A 27,684-nucleotide genomic window follows, 5' to 3' on the forward strand; every position below is an offset into this window, starting at 1 on the left:
TTGCAGTAGGTACTGGGAGATGAAGCAGCTTGCACAAGATAGAGTAGCATGGAGATATTTTATAGGTATTCCGTTAGTAGTGGACCAAGGTTTTCTTTTGTTTTAGAAACAATGCCTTAATTCTAGAGGTATTTATTTTTAATTTTTGATGCAGAGTCAGACTTTTTAACGATGAGCAAATAAGCGGAGATTTGATTCTGTTACATAAGCCTTATCATTTTCTAAACTTTTCGAAGAGTTGTGTATTCAAAAGTTATTTACCTACTTTCGAAATATGATAAACGTGTCGTCTTTTAAGACTGTACAGATGATGATCAAATGGCGACTGTTGAGATATGACATTAGCAGTCTATTAAAGTTTGTCATTTTATTGTTAAGAAAATTTCAGTTCAGAAATTGTCTGATTATTCTTTTTCAGTTAATGTCTAAGAAACTCGCTGTCTCGTTAGTACTGGTTTGCAGCAGAACGCCATTCTCCCTCTTCTGTTTGCCTTCATTTTCATTTTCATTTCCTGTAAGGAATGCATCGCACATCAATCATAATCCGCCTCATGATCGACATCCTTGGTCGTCCCCGGCGAATGTTTCCCGTCATCATCTCCTTCTGCTATTGCTCCAATCATATTTTTTTGTCTAACAGTTTCTTACGAATTTATGTCTTCTTGTCTGAATGTGCTCCACAGGGATCTGGTTTCCCGTAGTCTTCCTCAGCACCTCTTCGCTGGTAACTCTTGACACTCAAGCTGATGTTTGTCACCCTTCTGTAGCACTGTATGTCCAGGTCTTCTAGAAATCTCTCTTGTTTCAGTAATGTCCACGTTTCACACCCGTAGTGTTGTAAAAAATAGGAAATTTAAATGAATATTTTCATTGGATAATTTGTTTACCACTTTCGTTCAACCTTCGTAATCAATCGCCTTCAGAAACGCTGTTCACAAATGGTCTGCAGAAGTTCGTATTGGTAGTGATTCTGTCAGCGATGACATTCGTGAAGAACGACTTTTGTTCCAAAAAATCGGGTCTGTGCTGCGACATGACTGAATAGGAATGAGAAGTGTGTCACCGTGAGACAGAGAGTATCCCTAGGCATTTGGAAGACTGAAGTGCATTCGATTTTGGAGTGACATTCAGCTGTGAAAAAGACATGTTCCCGATGCATTCCTGACAATACGGTTGAAGTTAAAAAGCAACAATTCTGACCGCAAGGAAATGCAAAGTCTGTATTCGACAATGTAACAGGAGATGAAGGTTGGGTATGTTCGTAGCATCCTCGAAACTCAGCAGTCAACTGTTTCCGCCTTTCTAGAGGCCGGAAACCAATCGAAGTGGTTCGTTCGAATAACGCTCGCATGAAAATAATCGCTTGTTTCTTAGGTTACACTCAACATGTCGCGACCGTTGCTGTAGATTTTAGAGGATTGAGGAACAGTTAATGCTGAACGGTACACCGCAATTTGTTTGCCGGAAGTCATCGATGAAATCAGGAGGAAGGACTTACTGCTAGCTGAGAGACAGCGCGTCACCGTTTATTACAGAGAAAAATATCAAATTAAACGTCTCATTGCCTGTATTCGTTTGACTTATCGCCGAACAACTTCGTTTTGTCCCCTTTTTTTTTAAAAAAAAAGAAAAAGGTCGTAATTTCCATCGCCTCAAGAAACTGACAGCGAGTAAGTTATTCGTCACATACAGCAATGCACCTGTAAGAATGCAACTGTAAGAAAAAAATCAGCCAAATATTAAGAGAGCCCGACTGTAAGGCTTCCCAAGTGGGAATTTCTAGCTTTTATGTTTATTTTATTTTACGCGTCTAGTTCTGCAGGATAAAATTGAGGAGCAAATCTCCAAGGTCATGGAGCGCGTCAGTACATGAAATTACAACATAGAAGTAGTAACAGATAAAATGAAATGTTTATGAACCCGAAAAAGACATGCCATAACTTTCAGTAAACGCAATCAACAATATAACATAGGAATCAGCTTAATTTTTCACGGAACTCCTCGGCAGAATAGGAGGAGCGACCCATGAGGAATCTCTTCAGTTTCTATTTGAAAGCGCGTGGATTACTTCTAAGATCTTTGAGTTCGAGTGGTATCTTACTAAAAATGGATGCAGCATCATACCGCACACCTTTCTGTACAAGAGTTAAGGAAGTGCGATCCAAATGCAGACTGGATTTCTGCCGAGTATTAACCGAGTGAAAGCTGCTAATTCTTGGGAATAAGCTGATGTTGTTAACAAGAAATGACAGTAAAGAGTATGTATATTGAGAGGCCAATGTCAGAATACCCAGACTAGTGAACAGGGGTCGACAACAGGCTCGCGATCTTACACCACTTACTGCCCGAACCACCCCCTTCTGAGACAAAAATATACTTTGAGAATGGGAAGAGTTTCCCCAAAATATAATACCATACGTCATGAGGAAATGAAAACAATCAAACTAGACCACTCTTCGTGTTGAGCTATTAGTTATTTACTTCGAATAGTAAAAATGGCAGCATTAAGTCTTTGAACATGATCCTGAACGTGGTTACGTTAGTGTTTCTTTAACGTGCCCTTTCAAAGGAACCATCACGGCATTTGCCTGAAACGATTTAGGGAAATCACGGAAAACCTAAATCAGGATGGCTGGAGACGGGATTGAACCGTCGTCCTCCCGAATGAGAGTCCAGTGTGCTAAACAGTGTCTGAACGTGGGCTGAGCAGAGCAGGATGTGGAATTTTGTAATTTTAAAGAGATAGTTTCAAGACCGAGATTACTGGGACGTCGTCTGACATCTTTCTCAGTCAGTTTCACTGCCAAACTGAAACGTATTGCGTGAAGTTATGAAAGTGCCGAAGTGGTGGGAAGACGATGAAAGGAAGGGAAGGAAAAGCAGATTAACTGGAAGGATGTTGCGAAGTACATAAATGTAATTCATCCACGAAAGCAGTGGGTTGCGAAACTCCCGAAAGAGCGACTCTTCAGTAGCGTTCATCAGTCTGGAACCCTTACTGAATATGATTAATAGAAAGATATACGTAAGATCCGACAAAGAGCGGCGCGTTTCGCCACGAGATCCTTTAATAGCTGGGAGGCGCTTTGTATCAGGGAAAGATTTACTATTGCAATTCCGAGAGGGTACGTTCGAAGAAGAGATGGGTAACGTATTACTCTCCCCCCCCCCCTCCCCACCCCCCATCACCAACATTCAGCATAATAAACACGACGAGGTGTTTACCCATATGGCACACCTACTATAACACATTATACGGATATAGCACATACGGGAATGACACTTGCTCACGGCTGTGTGTGGAAAATAGTGTTCCATTACAAATAATATATCTTCAACATAAAATTGTTTTTGTTTTCCAAAGATTCATGAATACATAAATCGTATTTCTACTTTATTAAACCGCATTCTACAGTTTTTAAAAAATGGTACAATAGTTTTCATTACATCTTCTGTTCCACTATGCTGAGCTATGTATTACCACGAACATGCGGTACAATACTGTCCACAAATATGATTTGCTTTATACTATTCAGAAAGCTCGCCTAAAAATCATTCGTTTGTATGTTCTCGCACTAATTAACGGACGCCACTAAGCAAAACACATGGACACCAGAATTCTTTTTAAATCATGAGTGGTGGTAACGCGGCTCGGTTGGTCTTAGTTCAACCAGCGTGCCTTTTCAGTAGCTCTGTGTGTCATGTTCCAACGAATTTCTGTAGCGTTTCCACGCGTACTTTAATGCTGAACCTATTGAGACACACTTTCTCTCCCGTCGAATGTTGCGATGTTTTCCCCCGTTTTCATCAACATGCATCCGGATTTCCCAACAGGTACATGGCTACGTTACAATGTGTGCCACACACCTATGGAATGTGTCGCGAATTTTTTTCCATCCAGAAATCTAATGTTTGTAAGTCATAAATGTAAGGTATTTTACTTTTTAATGTGAGCTTTAATAATTTATAATCAACTTTTTGCACGCGGCTTCGTCTGCGCACGCATATGTGGCATATATATTTAATATTCACGTAATATGTTTCACAGATATTTTTCATTCGTACCTACAGCGAATTTCGCTCTCCAGTTTCATCTGAATTTTGATGCTGCCATTAACTGATCATCGTTTCGAGATGAAGGAATACCGCTGGTAACTCTATGATTCTCCGCCGTGTTACACCATGCGACTCTGTAATATCTGGACGTGTGTTACGATATTTGACCCCGAAACACGATGCAGTGCCCAGTGCCCATTCCCACGGTGTGTTGACGCACTGAACAGCGTAAATAAGAGATACATCGCGCTTGATACTTTCATGGTATTGGAAGTCACCTAATTGCACGAAATTAATTACTAACTGGTCGTTTTCGGGCTTTCTACATATCACCCCATGCTATCGTCATTCTTGTCCCTACCGGCAGAAGGGACAGCTTACTGCGACATTTATATATAAAATGAGAAACGTATGTAACACATTTGGTTGCAACTGCTGAAGGCGTTCCTGAGTTATGCTCTGACGTTACACCTTTTTACACCAAAAGGCCATATGCGTTCTAGGGGTCTATTACTGCCAAAGGAAATTTTTCCAGTGATACAGCTGCCAATTTTCCTTCAGGTGTTACAGAGATATGCTGGAATATCAGTCTCTCTGCATCCCCTCCTCCCCCACCTCCCCAGCCCCCGGAAGTCTAGTATTTCAGAAAGTAAATTTTCGGAGGCAACTTTCTCGAATGAACTACGAAAGAGGAGTGAAGTACCTTCGTCTTGGCGGGACGGGGCGAGGGGGGTATAGGAAGATGATGAGCGCCTTAGTTGGAGAGGAGAAGGAAAGCAGTGGGCAGTGAACTCCAGAAAAACTGGCAGGACTTCAAAGTTGGCAGATGTGCAACGTCCAAAATTAATAATGGTTCCGCATGTTGACACGAAGCCCGATATGCTCACATTCGAGGACAACGCACTGCTGGGGCCTTTTTGAATGACAGCTGTGACAGGCAGCTCGATGGTTGCACGTGGCTCGCCAGCGAGGCCCACGAGAAAGACACGCTGTGGCTTGTACGTCACAGCTCGTGACACTGCAGGTTGCCTGCAGCCGTCTCCGGCGGCGAGCGAGTAACTAATTCAGACGAATTTAATAATTCCTGACTGCGCGATTGAATGCATGCATGTTCTCGATAGTAAACAACAAAACGAACGCTACAAATAATTCAATACCTACTCTTGTTGACAGTACGGGTAATGTAACTAACTGATGATGATAAACACAAGGCCTAAATTCTAAACCTAGCTTTCAAAAACTCGTTTGTGATAGAGGACTGCAGCACCATTCCCCCTTTCAATGATCGAACAAACGAAAGGATGGCTGACATAGTGTTTAGTGTATCTGGAATTGTAAAACAGTTAAGATCCTTAGACCTAGAAAGGCATCTGGCCCAGACGTTATCCCCGTAAGATTTTATGTTGACTATGCTTCAAATATTCTTATCCGTCATCTATCAGAGACCATTGGAACGGCGGAAAGTTCCACGGGACTGGAAGAAGGCCCAGATCATAGCAATCTATAAAAAGGGTAGAAAATCGGATGCACATAATTACTGGCCAATTTCACTGACATCGATTTGTTGTTGAATCATGGAACATATTTTGTATTCAGACATAATGACCTTTCTAGACTCTGAGAAGCTCATCTGCAAAAACCAGCACGGTTTTAGGAAACAGCGGTCATGCGAAACACAGCTGCCCCTCTTTGTGCATGATATACAACAGGCTCCAAATACCGGCTCCCAGGTTGATGCCATATTTCTCGACTTTCGAAAGGCCTTCGACTCAGTTCCGCACTGTCGCTTGCTACAAAAAGTGCGCGCTTACTGTCTATCCAATGACATATGCGGTTGGGTAGAAAATTTTCTAACAGACAGGGAGCAGTATATCGTCCTGAACGGGGTAACTTCAACAGAAACAAGAGTAACTTCAGGTGTGCCCCAGGGCAGCGTAATAGGTCCTCTGCTTTTTACGATTTACATAAACGATCTGGTTGATGCTATTGACAGTGGCCTTAGACTGTTTGCCGATGATGCTGTAGTCTACAGGAAAGTAGTATCACACGAAATTTGTGAACAAATCAGTGAGGATCTGCAGAAAACAAATGCGTGGTATAATGACTGGCAGTTATCTCTCAATATTAGTAAGTGTAATCTACTGCGTATAACAAGGAGAAAATCCCCATTAATGTAAGAGTACAAAATAAATGATCAGTCCTTGGAGGCGGTAACATCAGTCAAGTATTTGGGTGTGACTATTCGAAATGATCTCAAATGGAATGATCAGATTACACTGGTAACGGGTAAGGCGAACTCTAGAGTGCGGTTTATTGGTAGAATCCTGAAGCGATGCAGTGCTTTAACAAAGGAAATAGCTTACAATACGTTAGTTCGTCCAGTCTTAGAGTATTGTTCGTCTGTATTGGACCCTTACCAGTTGGGTCTGATTCAAGAGATTGAGAAGGTCCAAAGAAGAGCGGCAAGATTCGTGACTGGTACATTTAGCCATCGCGAAAGCGTTACAAATCTCATAGATAGTTTAAAGTGGGACACACTTGCAGATAGACGGCGCACTAAACAGAAGGGGATGCTCTCTACATTCCGAAATCCAATCTTCACCGAGGATGTAGAGCATATATTATTACCACAAACTTTCAAATCGCGTAATGATCATCATTCAAAGATAAGGTGTTGCGTAGTCAGTGCGTACACAACTTTCTCACTAGAGCACGCCCCGCTGAGCACAACAACGCAGGCGCAGCGCTCGTCCATCTCCGCACTACGAGATGGCACTGCCATAGAGACGGACCAAATTCTGCTTCCGCCGATCCGCTTATTAATACGTAACGCAGCCAATGAGATTGCTGGTAACGTAGAACCTTTTCTCCTCGCGGATCACACTCGCGCAGTGATACATGAACGCGCGAAGTATTATAACGAGTGTACAGACCTCCGATTAGTCAGTCTACATTTATCTGTACCAGTCTATACTAGTTCTACATTTGTCTGTACCAGTCTATAGTCAAGTTTCAGTCTGCGCCTAATAAGATTACCATATTCCTGTACATAGCCATGAAGATAAATGTATAGACACTTTTGTCAAGTATCAGAGATATAGGTGAGAATAAGATTAACATACCAATACCAAAGGAACTTCAGATTGTTAATTGTAAATAGGATCCAGAGCCTCGTTAAGTAATTTTTATGCTTGTTATTATTTTAATAAATGTGTGTGAAAATTAATCTAGTTCTGTTTAAAGTTGGTCACCGTCAATCAGCTACTCTAAGCGTGCAAGTGGCATTTCTATCGTCTGACCTAACGGTGGAAGATAAACACGCCACGATAAGACCACGAGACATATTGCAGCTCGTACTGAGGCGATCCGCGAGTGGAACAGAGGGGGGGGGGGGGGGTAATATGACTTTGGCGCGAATTGTGCCCTCCGCCACACACCGCTTTGTGGCTAGCGGAGTATATACGTAGATGTAGAAAATGAAGACCATTAGTTGCCACTTTTTCAGTTAAATATGGATTCCGTGTGGACCGTGCATGGAACCGAGCGTTGCTGGAGCGTGGTGGACAGGACTACTAGTGTGACGTCACAACTTCGTTTCAGGGCCCGTATATCTCGTTGGCCCCGCTGGGGCGTGAGGGGTCAGGGTAGGGTAGGGTAAGGTCAGGCGGTGCGCGCCGCCACCGCTGACTCACCTGTGGCCCCCTGCGCAGGTTGAGGCTGCTCGCGTCGCTCTGGCTGGGGCTGTGGTACGGGCTGGACTTGCCGATGGGCACCGTGATCATGGCTGCCGCGTGCTGGGCGTGCCCCACGCGTCACTCGGATCTGAACGTGAACGTTATCGCGAACGCGAACGTGGCGCGGCGAACGCTGTCCGATGACTGAGAGAGCTCAGTGGGTGGGCGCCTCTGGCGGTGCCACTAGGCGCACAGTGGCCGCGGCGCTGTCAGCTCCCCCCGAGACGGCGGGTGGCTACTGGCGGGCGGGCGGCGCGGCCGCTGGTTTTGTGGAAGCGGCGCGGCGTCAGGGGGTGACGCAGATGCGCTGCCAGCTGAGGCAGGAGGAAGGCGGGCCTAATTTTAGCGCCGGCAGGGCGGACTAGAGGACGCGCCGGCCGGCCGGCGGTGTCCACGCGGCCGCTGCGTGCCCAGGGCTGGCCACGCCACCGCACGGCACGGCCGGTGTTCCCGCAGCCAAGGGACCCCACACACACGGCTCCGTAGCCGAGCTGGGATGTTATTTAAGATCGAATATGACACGTTAACGCTACAGTTCCGGAACGGTGGCCTCAACCTCACAAACGTGCGAAACAAAGCTCTGGCGCTTTACATGCGAGCGATGATACGAAATTGGCAACAACGAAAGCATAGCATAACGTCTGCTCTGATAGAAATACTTGTTCCGCCTTCGTACGAACCCCCTATTGCGGTGGGCAATATTTTGCCTCATTTCTTGTTGATTACACTTACGTTCCTCTGAAAGTACCTTCGACGAGAATACCCACGACTCGTGAGATCTATAGGTGCTTGATGGATCACCATGGCTGCAACATAATGGAATTCAAATACCCGTCGAGAACGTGGAACCACATTTGGTGTGCAGTGCATACTCCAGTGCTGTCAACAGCAGCGAGATCGATGTGGTATATTCTTATAAACCGTAAACTTGTGACCAGGAGTCGATTACATGCAATTCATATGGTCGATTCTCCTCTTTGCACAAACTGTGGACTGTTATCAATGGAAGAACATGGTTTAGTGTGTGGCGCAGCGAGGGACGTCTGGATGCTGACGCGTCGAATACTGGCCTTCCTTCGACGCACTAACTACACAGAAATCACATCAGATGTACTTTTTCTACCGGACAAGATGTTTTTTCCCAAACAAAAAACCGAGCGAGGTGGCGCAGTGGTTAGAGACTGGACTCGCATTCGGGAGGACGACGGTTCAATCCCGCGTCCGGCCATCCTGATTTAGGTTTTCCGTGATTTCCCTAAATTGCTCCAGGCAAATGCCGGGATGGTTCCTTTCAAAGGGCACGGCCGACTTCCTTCCCCGTCCTTCCCTAATCCGATGAGACCGATGACCTCGCTGTCTGGTCTCCTTCCCCGAAACAACCAACCAACCCAAACAAAAGGGCCGGCCGGAGTGACCGAGCGGTTAAAGGCGCTACAGTCTGGAACCGCACGACCGCTACGGTCGCAGGTTCGAATCCTGCCTCGGGCATGGATGTGTGTGATGTCCTTCGGTTAGTTAGGTTTAAGTAGTTCTAAGTTCTAGGGGACTTATGACCACAGCAGTTGAGTCCCATAGTGCTCAGAGACATTTGAACCATATGACCCCAAACAAAAGACGTATGCGGTCAATTGGATCGCTGGACATGCGACGAAATATTTGTATTCCCATTACGGCACCTCACCTCAACCTCTCGATATCATCAATATTCTACTGTGTTTCTGTAAAGTAGTTAACATGTTTCTGAGACAACATTCAGATTTGATTTCATGAATGTAGAGGTACTTTGATACATCGATATGTTTATGTTGCAATGACATTATTCTTATGTGAATTCTTTCTTTTGTCACTATGGTCTTTGACGTACTTGTAACCCTGATTTTTGGGCGCGTAAGCGGTTATTAGAGAGTCAAGGCTTGGTCGTCATGTTGAAAAGACGCATATTGTAGTCAGTTTATGAAATGTAAACTTTAACAGTGAGGAAGATATTTTCAAGTATGTTTTATATTGTGAAGTGTTGGTGCAACAAAAGTAATAAAAAGAAGTGTAACTTAAATGTGGAGTGCTGATTATTTTTTTACATCACCATTGTCCTAACTTGTAAAAGTTTAATCTTCAAGAATGGTTTATGAAACACATCTATAAAACTTTTGAATATCGCAGAATAACACCTAGGCCTCTTTGCATCCGAGCTTGGAATCATCACTACCTAGATTTTCGACGATTGAGCCATAAGTTCACAACGAGACCAGCGTGGGAAACACGAAAAGATGAGTGCCTAGTTTAACCATTATTTCATAAAATGACTTTATTAACTGTGCTCTAATGATACCTGCCACATAATATAACTTTGTTGTTGCCCGAAAATGCAATATTTAGCAGCGTGAGCAACACTATAATCATAAATTAATTATGACCTTTGTTCTGGTAGGGTTGTTAGAACCGTCACGTATCAAGGTCATGTTTAGTTAGTAGCATCTTTGGAAAGAATGCACACCAAGTTTCAGCCATATTGGTCTATTTCTTTCTGTTTGGCATTCGTGTGAATCAAGGAAGTCGAGTGATTGTCAAAAAATGGACGAAAAAGAATTTCGTGTGGTGATTACACATTACTTTATGAAGGGAGACTAAAGAGAAGCTTGATAAACAGTATGATGACTTTGCACCTTCGATTAGAACAGTTTATAAGTGGTTTCGAACTTTTCTGAGTGGCCGTATGGGCACAAGTGATGTTGAACGTTCTGGACGTCCTGTGGAGGTTAGGACTCCAGAAATCATTCACAAAATCCATGATATGGTGATGGATGGCAGAAGAGTTAAGGTGCTGTGGGCATCTCAAATCAACGGGTACATAATATTCTGCATAAACATTTGGACATGAGAAAGCTATCCGCAAGATGGGTTCCGCGATTGCTCACGCTTGACCAAAAACGGAATCGTGTGAAGTGTTGGAAGGATGGTTTGCAGCTGTTCAGGAAGAATCCGCAGGACTTTAAGCGTAGTTTCGTCACTGGGGATGAAACATGGGTACATTACTAGGCTCCTGAGACCAAACTACAATCTAAACAATGGGTTACCAAGGGAGAATCTGCACCAAAAAAGGCGAAGACCAGTCCTTCGGCCGGAAAGATTATGGCGACTGTCTTTTGCGGTTCGCAAGGGATAATCTTCATCGACTATCTGGAAAAGGGTAAAACTAATACAGGTGGATATTATTCATGGTTATTGGACCGTTTGAAAACCGAGCTGCAAGAAAAACGCCGGCAATTGGACCGCAAAAAAGTCTTTTTCCATCACGACAATCGATCAGCACACATCTCAGCAGTTGTGGTCGCAAAATTAATGGAAATAGGATTCCAACTCGTTTCAAATCCCCCCTATTCTCCAGACTTGGCTCCCTCGGACTACTATTTGTTCCCCAATTTGAAGAAATGGCTCGCAGGACAAAGATTTTATTCAAACGAAGTGATTGCAGCAACTAATAGCTATTTTGCAGACTTGGACAATTCCTATTATTTGGAAGGGATCAACAAATTAGAAAAGCGTTGGACGAAGTGTATAAGTCTAAAAGGAGACTATGTCGAAAAATAAAAAAAGGTTTACCCCAAACACGTAAGTAGTTTTTATTTTTCCACTGACTTTCCAAACGCCCCTCGTACGGCCGGGAGAGCGGTGTGCTGAGCTCATGTCGCCCGCATCTCCGCATCCACTGACGCCTGTGGGCTGAGGATGACACGGCGGCCGATTGGTACAGTTGGACCTTCATGGCCTGTTCAAGTGGAGTTTACTTTACTTTAGTTTTCTAGTATTTCACTGGTAAGGTTGGAACACGGAGTGAAGTTCTTGATAGCCAGTCTTTGCGCCAATGTGCTGGATTACACTCCAAATCTCTGCGCAATGTCTTATGAAATGACACCATCTGGTACTGTTGATGATGATGCGTCCGTCGGAGCCGGCCGGGGTGGCCGTGCGGTTCTAGGCGCTACAGTCTGGAGCCGAGCGACCGCTACGGTCGCAGGTTCGAATCCTGCCTCGGGCATGGATGGTGTGATGTCCTTAGGTTAGTTAAGTTTAATTAGTTCTAAGTTCTAGGCGACTGATGAACTCGGAAGTTAAGTCGAATAGTGCTCAGAGTCATTTGAACCATTTTCGTCCGTCGGAGGGGACCTCAACTTTGGCTGACCCATTGTTATTATTTGAGAGGAGTACGCTATCTGCCGGCGGCAGTTTTCACCCTCTCCCCTCTATCATCATCGTATCGCACCAAAACTTGGTAGGTATGCTAATGCAGTAATGCGGAAACGATTTACGCTGCAAAAAACCAATTTCTGTTCTGGCCATCAGGTGCAAAGCTGGCGCTGTACACTGTCTGTATGACAATGATATAACATCCGCGCTATCATTTGACAAACCGTAGCGTGAGTCAACAGTAGGGCTATCGAGAAGAGAGAGAGAGAGAGAGAGAGAGAGAAAGAGAGAGAGAGAGAGAGAGAGAGAGAGAGTGTGAGCTGTTGCTGAAACTGTTTGACGTGAACGCACCAATTGCAGTGCTCCATTGAGACAGTATCACCGACTGAATGGTCTGACTAGACACCTGATGTCATTAAATGGTTTGAAGAAGATGATAATGAAATTCTAAAAATAGGGTGAACTTGGTGTGCCACCTGGAAAACGAAGGCGTCCTATCCTGGTGCAAGTTATCGACGAGGTTGCCGCTTCTGTAACTGACCGTGCAGCACGCGTCTTAACTAGTGTTAGTGCTCTGCAGTGTCGCAAAAATTGTCCATCCCATGGTCAACAGGACGGAAAATTTTGCACGTGTATACACTGATACCCATACAGCAACTGAAACCTCATGATCCGTAGCAATCTTCTGAATCTGCTCTTCGGTTTCTGGCACGGGTCGACATGTGGCCAGGTAATATTCTATAGGCTGTCGAGGCACATTTTATGCTACAGGGTGCAGTGAGTAAACAGAATTGCGGAATTTCAGGTACTGTTAAACCGCGTGTTGTGCACGAAGAGATGCTGCACTGGCTATGCATGGCTGTGTGGTGTGGATTCACAAGCACCTTTATTCTCGGTCGGTTCTTCTTTGAAGAGAATACACCCAGAGCACTTGTCATCTGTGCCGTGACACCAACACGTTATCGACATAATCTCCTACAGAGCATGATTCCCGCTTTGGAAGAGCGCAAGTGCGTGTGGAAACCACTGTTTTCATGCAAGATGGGCAACACCTCACGTCGGTCGTCCAGTGAGAGAGATCCTCAACCTTCCACGAGCGTTTAATCTCCAGAGGTTTTCCAAATACATGGCCTGCAAGATCACCTGATCTGAATACATGTCACTTTCGGCTCTGCGTATATCAAAGTGACAAGTGCGGTCTCTACCTGGCGTGAAGACAGTAACTCTTTGCTCATGCTCCACCGGAACTGCTGCGAGAAACTGTTGATCACATCGTTTGGTGGATGCAGCATCTTGTCGATATCTCCGGCGCTCATATTAACGAAACTGTGAAAGCGGCGGTTAATAATAAAATCAGTATTATGCCTTTCTCACTTGGCTGATCTTTTCTGCCTGCATCCTGTTCCTAATACACTACATAAGGAGGTCTTTCTTGCGTTCACAGTGCCGGGTTTGGACCTTGTGGCCAAAACTGGAACTATTTTTTTCCGGCTTAAGTCGGTTCCGCATTAACACTTTAGCATATCTACCAAGTTTCGCTGTCATACGACAGCCGGCCGGGGTGGCCGAGCGGTTCTAGGCGCTTCAGTCTGGAACCGCGCCACCGCTACGGTCGCAGGTTCGAATCCTGCCTAGGGCATGGATGTGTGTGATGTCCTTAGGTTAGTTAGGTTTAAGTAGCTCTAAGTTCTAGGGGACTGATGACCTCAGATGTTAAGTCCCATAGTGCTCAGAGCCATTTGAATTTGTCATACGATAATTTCAGCACACATTGAACCTCTGAGTATCAGCAATCGTTACAAATAAACATAACACTGCACTAAACACGCATCCACTATGCTCACCTAGACTCCACAAATGCACATACGACGCAACTCTGTCATATCCGCAAGGAAATGAGCCAATGTGCGCCGAGGTGGGACATCATTTCCGAAACTCGCCTGAACCCACCCCGTGGGATATCAAATCAAATGGCTCTAAGCACTATGGGACTTACATCTGAGGTCATCAGTCCCCTAGAACTCAGAACTACTTAAACCTAACTAACCTAGGGACATCACACACATCCATGCCCGAGGCAGGATTCGAACCTGCCACCGTAGCAGCAGCGCGGTTCCGGACTGAAGCGTCTAGAACCGCTCGTCCACAGCGGCCGGCTGCAGCCTGTCGGTTTTATTAACGTTCACCTTGTATATTGCTTCAACGCTCAGATTACGTGACTCGACAAATCCTGCTCAAACAGCAACATTCCCGGGCCAAACCGATAAAAGGCCCTGTGTTCCAGCAACATTGCAGCTATGTTGACGGCAACATTATTACAGTTACACATTGCCGTGAAATATGACCCGTGTAAAATTAGCTTTAGAGCCTTGTTGACACAATGAATAATGTACGGAAGTGTCACTGTCTAGTTCACAATTGGAAAAACAGCACATTCTAACGAAATGTACTTATAACTCTACCATTCAAGTGGCCATACGTATCCATTTCGTAAGGTCAAAAAAAAAAATAAATAAATAAATAAAATCGGGAATTAGGTTTCCGACTAAAATAGCGCAAAGTATGTAAGTCACGTGGATGCTGCGTTTTTTTTTTTTTTTTTTTTTTTGAGCTGATTATACTGAGGAAATATCGGTGTCTATTTGTTTTATCCCCTTCTCAAAAGAAGATTAGTAACTTCTGCTGCTACTACTGTAATAATAAAAAAGACCAATTCAGTGGCGTTGGCTTCTCGGAAATGTGGTGATTAGTTTCGGAAATCCTCTGTATTGAAGAATGAAATGATTGCTGCCATATGGGAAGTTCGTGATTTGATACGCTAGCAAGGGGAAATGTCGCGTTGGATGAAGAGGAAAAGGAATATTGCATCGGCACAATACCGGTACAAAAGGGGCACAAAAAAAGAAAACTATCCTGTGTAGTGAGCATTTGGCGTGTGTCGCTAGTTTCACTTGATGACGTCATCAAGCTGTAGCTTCCCGCCAGCAAGACAGTTCCGCGTGACGTCACCAACTCCTGCATTCGTTAGATCGGTCTGATCCGGAAAGAAGGTACTAGCAGCAGAAATTACGACACTCCTATTTCACAAAAGAAGTTGATAGCAATCTCTCTGTAACAAATATTAAAACTCTGTGAAAACTAAAAACAGCGTTATCATCTGGGTGAAAACAGAATTACAGTTTCTGGTAAGATACCGGATATAATTTGAAGTTAACTGCTTATGTGACTCACCTCTTTTGGCATACGTAGCGGACGTTATTTCTTCATAGCATTAGGAATCTACGTGTCGTCTCCCATGTGGTCTAGTGGCTAGGATAGCTGGCTTTCACCCAGCAGGCCCGGGTTCGATTCCCGGCATGGGAAAAATTTTTACATCGTTCACTCAAGATCATCGGAATCTTAAGGCTACAGAAATTATAAATTTAGGTCTATTCCAATGTTAAAACTATAAATTTCCAAACACGTCGTCGACCGGTTTCTGTATAGTTTCACAATGTCTCAAAGATATCTTCTGTATAACAATCTTAGATGTTTGACGTAAAGCTGAAGAAGACCCAATCTTGTAACGACCAACTCGTCCCTCAATAAATGCCGCGCCTTCAACGTCGTGCCGAGCTACCTATCACGAACCTTGGAGCAACTTCCTACGTATTACGAGGACAATCACGTCACACCTAATCCTGCCAAAACTCTAACACGTGTGTTCCACATAGAGAACAGACAGACCACGAGGACCCTTCATCTGACCTGGGAGGGCGCTCCACTGGAACACTGCGCAACCCCAAAATATCCAGGCGTCACCTTCGACGGGACACTGACCTACAGAAAACACTGTGTGGACACTAAGCAGAAAGCTGCAGCGGAAACAATATCATCCACAGGCTGGCAGCAGCTTCGTTTCATGCACAGACCTCGGTGATAAGAACTATAACCCTCTGTCTGTGATATTCAGCAGCAAAGTGTGCGTGCCCGGAATGGCATATAAGTCATGTCACGCCAAGCAGATAACATACCCCTTAGCGAATTGTGTCGTGTTTTTTAACAGGTTGCCTCAGGCCAATAACGAAGGAGAACTTGCACTTTCTTGAACCACCAGACATCAGACGGAAACTGACTGCCAGAAACGATAAACAAAGGCGTTAACCTCAGCGATAAACCATCTATACGCAACCTACCAGTCCACCTAATCGCTTAAACGTAGGTTCAAAGGTATGTGAATTCCTAAGGGACCAAACTCCTGAGGTCATCGGTTCCTACAGTTACACACTACTTAAACTAACTTATGCTAAGACCACCACATGCATCCATACCCGAGGGAGGACTCGAACCTCTGGCGGAAGCGGCCGCGCAATCCGCGACATGACGCCTCAAACCTCGGCCACTCCACGTGGCTTAAACGTAGGCAAAGCCTTTTGTAGACCACACAGAGCTTCAATGATACTCCACGATCATACAGAACAACTGCTTCCGGGCCATACCGAGAGTTGGACGACCTGGACATCTCTCGTAAGAAGTCTCGAAATGGACTGCATTCTGAAGCTACTAGGCCCAAAGAACACACGTGGGGGTGACTGTGGACAGCTAAAGACTACCAGCCACCTCTTGCAGCAAGAGTTGCGTCCAGAAACCTAGACTATGCAGGATCCATAAGATCACTTTGTTGTCTGTTTGTGCGACTGTCAAAACCATTTTTTCTCAGGATCAGGTAGATGTATTAAATTCAAATGTATCTCATACTAAGGTCTTTAATCCGTTGGTAGTGTAAAAACGTTAAGCTTTTCAGTCAATTCAGTCAAAAGATAGGATCATTTACGTCGCATAGTTTGACACTCGCAAACTCACTAATCAAAACCTAGAGGGTACATCCCGTTCACGTGGCACAACGAAATCTGGCGAGAAGTAAGGTTTCATTGTACTAGTAAAGGTAAAAATTAGAAAATTGTTGATTTGTTTTGTCGTTCGTTATGTGACTTCAAATTTGAAATAAAAACGGTCTCGATATATTTTTGAACACGGCTACAGTACAGCACCGGTTTCGGAACAGCAGGCGTAACAGGCAGGCAGCCAACCAGATGCAATAAACGGTGGTTTTCAAATAACCTTTACCACGGTTTCGACGGATTAAAACCCGCCTTCCTCAGAAGGACAAACAAACTTCACATTAGCAGTCAGTCACTAAAGCTGCCTCCCCATGACACGTATCGACAACTGTCTATACGTCCATAAGTAAAAACTAAGGCCTCTAGAATTAAGGGCTTGACACACCAGAAAAATCACTCTCTTAAAATAACAGACCATGTTAGTAGCTACATGTCGTGATGTAGTTACTAACATAGCCCGTTATTTTAAGAGAGTGATTTTACTGCTGCGTCAAGACCTTGATTCTAGGGGCCTTAATTTTTACGTACTTGGTAATGGCGTGAAAGCCGAGATCTAAATACTACACAGGAAATATACAGAAATATGCGGTCCAATAGGGGTGCATTCATTCAAAAAATGCTGGATGACTATGGGTCGGCACCATGGAAAACTTTTTGCTTTGCGGTGAGGGCTGGACAGCAAGTAGAGGGAGCGAGGAAGTGGTCAACATTGTAGAACTTCCGCGAAACGATTGCCTCCTCTGTTCGAGCGCCGCGTTCTGGCAGGCAGGCGGGCCGTGCATGGCTGCTCGACTGACGGGCGCCGTCCGAAATACAGCAAGGTGACCGCCAGCATGCGGGGGGCGCGTGATCGCTGCCCGGCGGCGGCACTCTCGCCTTTCTAGAAGGCGCGCGCTCCCGCCTAGGTTAGCGCGGGGGCTCCCGCTACCGTGTACGGCTGGGGTTAGTGTACAATGCGAGGCCGCGCCGACAGACCAATGATGTCATAAACACGGCGGATTATCAGTCTCAAGAGTTACCAATGAATGACGTCACTAGCGTATTAACAAAATAAAATCCGAAAAATTAAGCGGACCTTCATGGGACCTTCAGAAGTGTTAAAAACTTGAAAATTTCAAACCATACAGGACTAAATGTGACTGTTGCGTACTGATGGTACCAAAAAAGGGTACTGTTCGAAGCACAATGTCAATATCGCGATCTTCAATGCAGCCGACATCTCTATTAGATCCTCCAACGTATTTCTTGGTCGAGTTTATCCGCTTGTTTTGTGGCTGTTCTGTACGCCAGAGGCGGTTTCCGCTGTCTGGCGTCGGGAGGATTCCTCCAGCCTGCAGATGATCGGTCAGCTTTCCGTACTACTCCTAAATGGGTTGTGGTCGAGACCAACTACACTGATTTCTACGGCGAGTAATTTTCCCCTTGACGGCTGATGTTCTCCACAACCTGGTGCGAAGAAACTTCTGAGGGTGCTGATAAGATGGAACACCTTCTAGAGATGTTCTCTCAGGGCTAATGGAAGTCGTAAGCCTCCCGTACTATTTTATTGGTTCAAATGGCTCTGAGCTCTATGGGACTTAACATTTGAGGACATCAGTACCCCAGAACTTAGAACTACTTAAACCTAACTAACCTAAGGAGATCACACACATCCATGCCCGAGGCAGGATTCGAACCTGCGACCGTAGCGGTCGCGCGGTTCCAGACTGCAGCACCTAGAACCGCTCGTCCACTCCGGCCGGCTGACTACGACATTTTAAATAAACTCCCCATCTCAAGTGTTACCGTAAGTTCGGAAACACATTACAACCTAACTAATCACCGTATTAAATTAAGTATTACCACTGTCAAGACAACATATGCAACAGGTGTAACCATACATCATAACTAAGACAAATTGCCATCTCTTGTTTCTACCATTAAATACACTTCTAATTTTAATTTAAAGTACAACCACAACCTATTACGTATCTCATTTATCACCATTATCTAAGTTACCAATACATCTAAACAAAATAGTGTATATGCATTTGTACTTATATGTATATATAATATTTATTCACTATCTTTTGTTTTATCCTTTCGTACACTTTTTCAACAAAAAATGTACTAGTAATAAAACAACTTGTATGACATAACATGTCAAATCCTATTACATAGTAACAGGCAGCATGTCTTTGACAAATAAATAAATAAATAAAAAATAAAAATGTTCTATGGATTCTGTTCCTTTCCAAAATACTGTATTAGAAACGAACAGGTTTTAATCAGTGGACCCTTTTGTGCGCTACCACTACTTTATTCCACTTCAAATTCAAGTAACACGTCCCTACTGGTTGAGACTGCATTCGCACTACAATTGCAATCAATCATTTATCACGTGCCTGTATGAGTCTTCCATTGGCGGTTGATGATTGTACGACCGCCTTTTCATTACGTAACAATTATGCCGGATAATAAATATAATTCTGAGCTTCAGAATTCTAACTTTGCTTACAAACATGCGCGTTTCTAGTCGTGTTTCACCTCTGGTACTAGGATCAGTAAAATCTTCCACTTTATGTGCAATCGCGAGTAGCGCAGGCACTCGGGATCTTCCTCTGAGCATGCTCCGACTCTGCTACAATATTCCATAAAAATCAAGAAAGTAACTGACCATTTTACGCGCGATGCGTGGAGCACGAGCTCCCGCGACCTGCCCTGCAGGCTTGCTGAAGTCGTCGGCACACGGACCGTGCATTCGAACGTTGAGCGTGCTGAGTTCCTCACGTCACACCATGGCATAGCACGTTGCTGAGTCTTTCCGAACGTGCAGAGCAACACCTAGCACGTCAGATATCCGGAACGTGCGTTTGAACGTTGACCAACGAGATAACAGATCTCGCTTCAGTAGAGTCGCGAGACGCCACATTGAGCACCAGCACCAGAAAATTGAGCATGTCTCGAAAACCCGTCGTTAATTTAAGATTCGTTGTAATAAAATGACGAGAAAAGTCATGTTCGTGGTTAAAAAATTATTGTAACTTGCGTATTAGGAGAGTGTGCCGTTTGAAGGCAACTGCGCATTGAGGATCTATTAAAATCGCATTGTTCTTGGTACAGTTTGTCACAATTCAGTTTCAGTTAGTAACATAGCTACGATTAAAGCTTTCAGTAGTTGGTAACCTGCTATGTACAGTCATAGTGGTCGGTTTACTGCAGTGGCTAGCGATACAAATTCGTAAGAAAAAATGTGACATGTTGGTGCTTCTCGTTCCAGTACACTCATTGTACACTAAGCAGATTCAGAAGGATCTAGACTGCAGCAGGTACTGGGAGGTGAAGGAGCTTGCACAGGATAGAGTAGCATGGAGAGCTGCATCAAACCAGTCTCAGGACTGAAGACCAGAACAACAACAACAACATATTTTTTATTAGTTTAATGTAAGTATATACACAATAATATTCGACGTCATGTAAATACAAGTGCACACTTTTTGAGGAGTTTGTTCGATCGGCTTAATTCACAGGACATCATGCACTACTTGCAATAAGATAGTTTGCCTGCTTTTTTTCCCCCTTAAGTTTTGTAATTTACAAGTTGTAGAGATTCTGCTACTTGTTTGGAACAGTGTTCAAGTAACAATGACCACGTGGAGAAAGATTGTAAATTTGTATCGCGGTATTTTTAATGGAAATCTTCTAAGCCGATGTCCTCACAGATAGGAAATGGCACTCTCATTTCTGCCTTTTAACATGTTCACCGACATACAATTATTTATTTATGTATACTACAGACCGAACAGTCTGACTAGCATACGGACAAGGCAGGAAAGTAAGTTTTAATAGAGCTAATATAGGAATTTTACGCCCGTCCATTTCGTAAACAGTGTGATTTACGGCCAAGATAGAGCTGACAACTGCCGCTGGAGCAAGTTGCGATCGTGTATAGCACGTTGGAGCCCACGTACCGTATGCACGAAGTCCACCGTTTCTGAGCGTTCAGCTGCGCGTTGATCTCGGCAGGCTAAACGTTGACGTTCAAAAGCACGGTCCATGTGCCGGCGGCTTAAGGCACAACTGAGTCACTCCTTCGCGCTAAAAGATCTCCACGGGCCAGTCTCTCCCTTCTACAACTGTGGCGCTGGGATGTAGCACAGGACGTAAGAATAGATGAGATCCTTCAAGGTAGCTTCGGTATCAGTATCAATACAAAGTGCCTAAATTCTGTTCCTAAGCTTAATTAGATCAGAGCTTCGCGGAACGTTTGAGAGCTCGTGAAATTGATGAGTCACCTGGCAGCTCCCGTTGAGTGTGCAAGTTGTGTGGCCTCCGGGTTGAAGATGATATTTCCTTAGCATATTTCTGAAGTCAGTGGTCGATGATCCGTTGTGATCAATCAAGTTATTTCTCTAAGTACGGACGACTGAGAGAATCCGAAAGCGCTTTCCCGTCCGCGTGGATTTCAGGCTGAGTCATACAAGGTATTTTGAACCAGTGTTGCGTCTACTGTGTGCGACGTCTCTCAGCAGGCAGAGACCGGACGACAGCCGAGTAGGTGGCTCGACCGTGGTGTTCACTGAACGACACGGACTTGTGAGAGGTTTAAACGGAGGTACCCAAGCGGTACTGATTGGTCATTCTAGGCTCATCAGCCTCAATTAGGCAAATCCTACCGTTTTTTACCCTACATGGGGCAAGTATGACCACCTCTCCTCCAGCAAACATTCTAAGAGTAAGAATTGATGAAAATCTAAATTGGATTGAGCACGCAACTGCAGTGTGCAAGAAGGCATCAACGACTCTCCATTCCCTACAAAAATATAAAAACTCCTTCCTCTTGACCTGAAAAGACAAATATACTTCCACTCATTGATTACAGCGATGTTTTCCTGGGAAGCCTTTCTCAGGAATGCTGACAGCGCGTGGAACTAATTATGAATGCTTGTGTTCATTACATCTGTGATTTCACCATCATTCGCAAAAAAAAAAAAACAAAAAAAAGTTCAAATGTCTCTGAGCACTATGGACATCATAGACATCCATGCCCGAGGCAGGATTCGAACCTGCGACCGTAGCAGTCGCGCGGTTCCGGACCAACGTACAATGTGCCCCGTATCTCTCCTCGACCTTAATGCTTTTTTCTGAACAACAAGGCAGAAATACCCGCTCTCATCAGAGAAAAATCCGTTCTGTCCCACTCCTCCTTTCAGCCATTTCCTCAAAGCCTTCTCAGTAGCAGGAACCCGACTGTGGAACATCCTCTCACATGATGTTAGAGAACTGAATAACATCTCTAGCTTAAGAAGATATGTCACATCTACTAAAGCAACAATAATTACCATTGTCACCGTAACCTTGTAGATCCTTCTTTCCAGCCAATGTTTTCATATTTCCTACTTTCCTTAGCTGGTGCACGCTCCTTAAATTTCCTTTCTCAGAACCTACTACACATTATTATGATACAATATGTAATTAAAGGTATCCGGGCACCTGGCTGAAAATGACTTACAAGTTCGTGGCGCCCTCCATCGGTAATGCTGGAATTCAATATGGTGTTGGCCCACCCTCGGCCTTGATGACAGCTTCCCCTCACACAGGCATACGTTCAGTCAGGTGCTGGAAGGTTTATTGGAAATGGCAGCCCATTCTTCACGGAGTGCTGCACTGCGGTGAGGTATCGATGTCGGTCGGTGAGGCCTGGCACCAAGTCGGCGTTCCAAAACATCCCAAAGGTGTTCTATAGGATTCAGGCCAGGACTTCGTGCAGGCTAGTCCATTACCGGGATCTTATTGTCGTGTAACTGCTCCACCACAGACCGTGCATTATGAAGAGGTACTCGATAGTGAGGAAAGATGCAGTCGCCATCCCCGAATTGCTCTTCAACAATGGGTAGCAAGAAGGTGCTTAAAACATCTGCGTAGGACTGTGCTGTGATAGTGCCACGCAAAACATCAAGGGTTGCAAGCCCCCTCCATGAAAAACACGACCACACCATAACACCACCGCCTCCGAATTTTGCCGTTGCCACTGCACACGCTGGCACATGACATCCACCGAGAATTCACCATATCCACACCCCGCCATCGGATCGCCACATTGTGTACCGTGATTCGTCACTCCACATGACGTTTTCCCACTGTTCAATCGTCTAATGTTTACGCTCCTTACACCAAGCAAGGCGAGTCGTCGTTTGTCATTTACCGGCGTGATGTGTGGCTTATGAGCAGCCACTCGACCATGAAATCCAAGTTTTCTCACCTCCCGCCTAACTGTTAACAGTATTTGCAGTGGATCCTATTGCAGTCTGGAATTCCTGTGTGATGGTGTGGATAGATGTCTGCCTATTACACATTACGACCCTCTTCAACTGTCGGCGGCCTCTGTCAGTCAACAGACGAGGTCGGCCTGTACGGTTTTGTGCTGTACGTGTCCCTTCACGTTTTCGCTTCACTATCACATCGGAAACAGTGGACCTAGGTATGTTTAGGTGTGTCTAAATCTCGGGTACAGACGTATGACACAAGTGACACCCAATCACCTGACCACGTTCGAAGTGCGTGAGTTCCGCGGAGCGCCCCATTCTGCTCTCTCACGATATCTAATGACTACTGAGGTCGCTGATATGGAGTACCTGGCAGTAAGTGGCGGCACAATGCACCTAATATGAAAAACGTATATTTTTCGGAGTGTCCGGATACTTTTGATCACATAGTGTATATCACAAAACATCTAGAATTTGAAGCCATTTTGACTATTTTTCGGTCGTGACTGTCTCAAGAAATATGTAAAGGCTTTTTAAATTACCGCTACCAGTCACAAACTTTATTAACTATTGTATTACTTATTTATTTAGCGACATGTTTCCAGGGAATACCTCATCTTCAGGCTAAAAGGCATTACAAAAACAATTTTACAATAATGCCATACTGATGTTACATAGTCTTTTCATAAATGCTGTGGTTGCCCTGTGGAAGAAGAGAAAACTTAGTAAGAGGCGATCTCACTTTGGAAGTTGGACTAATGTTTGCATGAAAATGTTTTGCAACGGTCACTCACTTTGTTCTTCTCGCGTGGTAGTCTCTTTTATTATTTCACAGAAGAGGCAGATAACTCTTCACTCTTCTAAAGCATATCAATCATTGTACTCCATTGCTCCGTCACTTCGTAAAACTACACTCCTGGAAATGGAAAAAAGAACACATTGACACCGGTGTGTCAGACCCACCATACTTGCTCCGGACACTGCGAGAGGGCTGTACAAGCAATGATCACACGCACGGCACAGCGGACTCACCAGGAACCGCGGTGTTGGCCGTCGAATGGCGCTAGCTGCGCAGCATTTGTGCACCGCCGCCGTCAGTGTCAGCCAGTTTGCCGTGGCATACGGAGCTCCATCGCAGTCTTTAACACTGGTAGCATGCCGCGACAGCGTGGACGTGAACTGTATGTGCAGTTGACGGACTTTGAGCGAGGGCGTATAGTGGGCATGCGGGAGGCCGGGTGGACGTACCGCCGAATTGCTCAACACGTGGGGCGTGAGGTCTCCACAGTACATCGATGTTGTCGCCAGTGGTCGGCGGAAGGTGCACGTGCCCGTCGACCTGGGACCGGACCGCAGCGACGCACGGATGCACGCCAAGACCGTAGGATCCTACGCAGTGCCGTAGGGGACCGCACCGCCACTTCCCAGTAAATTAGGGACACTGTTGCTCCTGGGGTATCGGCGAGGACCATTCGCAACCGTCTCCATGAAGCTGGGCTACGGTCCCGCACACCGTTAGGCCGTCTTCCGCTCACGCCCCAACATCGTGCAGCCCGCCTCCAGTGGTGTCGCGACAGGCGTGAATGGAGGGACGAATGGAGACGTGTCGTCTTCAGCGATGAGAGTCGCTTCTGCCTTGGTGCCAATGATGGTCGTATGCGTGTTTGGCGCCGTGCAGGTGAGCGCCACAATCAGGACTGCATACGACCGAGGCACACAGGGCCAACACCCGGCATCATGGTGTGGGGAGCGATCTCCTACAGTGGCCGTACACCACTGGTGATCGTCGAGGGGACACTGAATAGTGCACGGTACATCCAAACCGTCATCGAACCCATCGTTCTACCATTCCTAGACCGGCAAGGGAACTTGCTGTTCCAACAGGACAATGCACGTCCGCATGTATCCCGTGCCACCCAACGTGCTCTAAAAGGTGTACGTCATTTACCCTGGCCAGCAAGATCTCCGGATCTGTCCCCCATTGAGCATGTTTGGGACTGGATGAAGCGTCGTCTCACGCGGTCTGCACGTCCAGCACGAACGCTGGTCCAACTGAGGCGCCAGGTGGAAATGGCATGGCAAGCCGTTCCACAGGACTACATCCAGCATCTCTACGATCGTCTCCATGGGAGAATAGCAGCCTGCATTGCTGCGAAAGGTGGATATACACTGTACTAGTGCCGACGTTATGCATGCTCTGCTGCCTGTGTCTATGTGCCTGTGGTTCTGTCAGTGTGATCATGTGATGTATCTGACCCCAGGAATGTGTCAATAAAGTTTCCCCTTCCTGGGACAATGAATTCACGGTGTTCTTATTTCAATTTCCAGGAGTGTATTTCCGGACGACGGTTGCTACAACGTCTAACAGCCCTACCACAACAAAGGTCAAAATTTAATTATGATTGTGGTGTTGCTCACGCTAATAAATACTGCATTTTCGGGCAACAACAAAGTTATATTATGTGGCCTCAATCGTCGAAAATCTAGGTAGTGATGATTCCAAGCTCGGATACAAAGAGGCCTAGGTATTATTAAGCGATATTAAAAAGTTTTACAGATGTGTTTCATAAACCATTCTTGAAGATTAGCACAATGGTGATGTAAAAAAGTAATTAGCACTCTGAATTTAAGTTATACTTCTTTTTTATTACTTTTGTTGCAATATCACGTAACACACAAAACATCACATTATAAAACATATTTGGAAATATCATCCTCACTGTTAAAGTTCACATTTTATAAACTGACTACAATTTGTGTATTTTCAATATGACGACCAAGACTTGACTCTCTAATAACCACTTACGCGCCCAAAAGTCAGGGTTACAAGAACGTCAAAGATCATAGTGACACAAGAAAAGAATTCACATAAGAATAATATCATTGCAATATAAACATATCGATGTATCAAAGTACCTCTACATTAATGAAATCAAATCTGAATGTTGTCTCAGAAATATGTTAACTATTTTACAGAAACACGGTAGAATATTGCTGGTATCGAGAGGTTGAGGTATGGTCCCGTAATGGTTACGTAATTCAAGTACCATTACAAACAGATGTACGGCGACGACTGCCGAACAGACCAGGTTGGAGCGATTCTTACACACTGCGTGAACGTGCGTACCTTAAAGCCGTCGGCACACGGACCGTGCTGTTGAACGTTAACGTGGAGCGTGGCAAGTTCAACGTGCTGCTCAACGCTCAGAAGCGATGCGACTTGTGCATACGGTACGTGGGCCCCAACGTGGTATACGCGATCGCAACGCACTCCAGTGGCAGTTGAGGGATGCTTCTAGTTCGTAATCACACTGTTTACTCAACGAGAGCGCATAAAATTCCCACGCTAGCTCTATTAAAACGCACATTTCCTCCATCGTCCACGAAAAGGAAAGTACCATGTCCAATTAATAAGGACACAGGCTTATGGAAGTTCCATTACAAACAGTGCATTACAAATTTGGAATACTTCTCCGCATAAGATTTCATCATTCCCACATTTTAGTAAAAACCCCCAAGGTCAGTCTTACTTGATCACTGTTCCTACGCAGTAGCAGAAACTTTGCAACATGTGAACTACGAGGCGTAAAAGAAAAAGGAACAAAATATCTTCATACAAGTAGCGCAAGCTGTCCTGTAGATTATGCCAATCCAACAAAGTCACCCCTAAAAAAAAGGTGAACTTATATTTACATAACATCAAATATTATAATATATGCTTATATTAAACTAATAATAAAGTATCAGAACCTAATAAAAACACGAATGTTAGGAAAAAAATTTCGGGAGAGTGAAAACGCGAACCACGGCCTCGATATAAAACTCTTCACTGGTTAGTGACTCTACTCATTACGCTAAACCAACATCACACCTTTATCAACTAATCAGGTTATGTTATCCCCTGCTAAAATCCTTAATCGTAGATATGCTACTAACTGAAATTTAATCATAACAAATTGTACCAAGAAAAATACGTTTTGGGTCGATCTTCAGTGTGTCGCTGCCTTCAAATAGCCTACTCTCACAATACGCAAGTTACAATAATTCTTTTGCCACGAATATGATGTTTCTCATTATTTTATTGTAACGAATTACACAGTTAACAACGGGTTTTCCTGTGATTCTCAATTTGCTGGTGCTCAGAAACGGCATATATACATATAGGCTTGAAATGAATGCCAATATGGCGCCTCACAACTCTGTACTGAAGGGAGACGGAGTGCTTGTGACGTAGGTGGCGTTGTGTCATCTCATTGGTCAACGCTCAGACGCACGCTCAGAATATCTGACATGCTAGATATTGCTCTGCACGTTCGGAAAGACTCCCGAGCGTGCTATACCACGCTATGACGTCAAAAACTCGGCACGCTCAACGCTCAACGTTCGGATGCACGGTCCGTGTGCCGACGGCTTAAGCCACGACATGTGGCAACAGGGACGTTATTGTATTCTTATGCCATGTGTTTGTTACTCGTTTCTGTTGGTATTCGTATTACAGTAGCAGTGATTGCTTTTTCCATTTTCTATAACAACACAATTACTCAAACCAATGCAAATTTCACAAATAAAATGTACTTTTTTTTA

General features: G+C 44.8%; 1 protein-coding gene and 1 non-coding gene across 5 annotated transcripts in view; one reads left to right on the forward strand and one right to left on the reverse strand.

Annotated features, from left to right (window-relative positions):
• The window catches only part of LOC126100174 (TBC1 domain family member 4), an 874,659-nt gene that overhangs the window by 198,861 nt on the left and 648,114 nt on the right, over positions 1 to 27,684 (reverse strand). Inside the window, exon 1 of one of the 4 annotated variants that reach the window (XM_049910725.1) lies at positions 7,749 to 8,015. The exons of the other annotated variants lie outside the window; for them this stretch is intronic. Coding sequence (XP_049766682.1) covers positions 7,749 to 7,838 — 90 coding nt within the window. The 5' untranslated portion in view covers positions 7,839 to 8,015. Of the gene's footprint in view, positions 1 to 7,748; positions 8,016 to 27,684 lie in introns of those variants that run through there. 4 annotated transcript variants of the gene reach the window in all.
• On the forward strand, positions 15,267 to 15,338 carry Trnae-uuc (transfer RNA glutamic acid (anticodon UUC)). Its single transcript has one exon. It is a non-coding gene; the product is annotated as a tRNA-Glu (tRNA).

The sequence above is a fragment of the Schistocerca cancellata genome, chromosome 9 (genome assembly GCF_023864275.1).
Source record: "Schistocerca cancellata isolate TAMUIC-IGC-003103 chromosome 9, iqSchCanc2.1, whole genome shotgun sequence".
In the NCBI taxonomy this organism is placed as follows: Eukaryota; Metazoa; Arthropoda; class Insecta; order Orthoptera; family Acrididae; genus Schistocerca; species Schistocerca cancellata.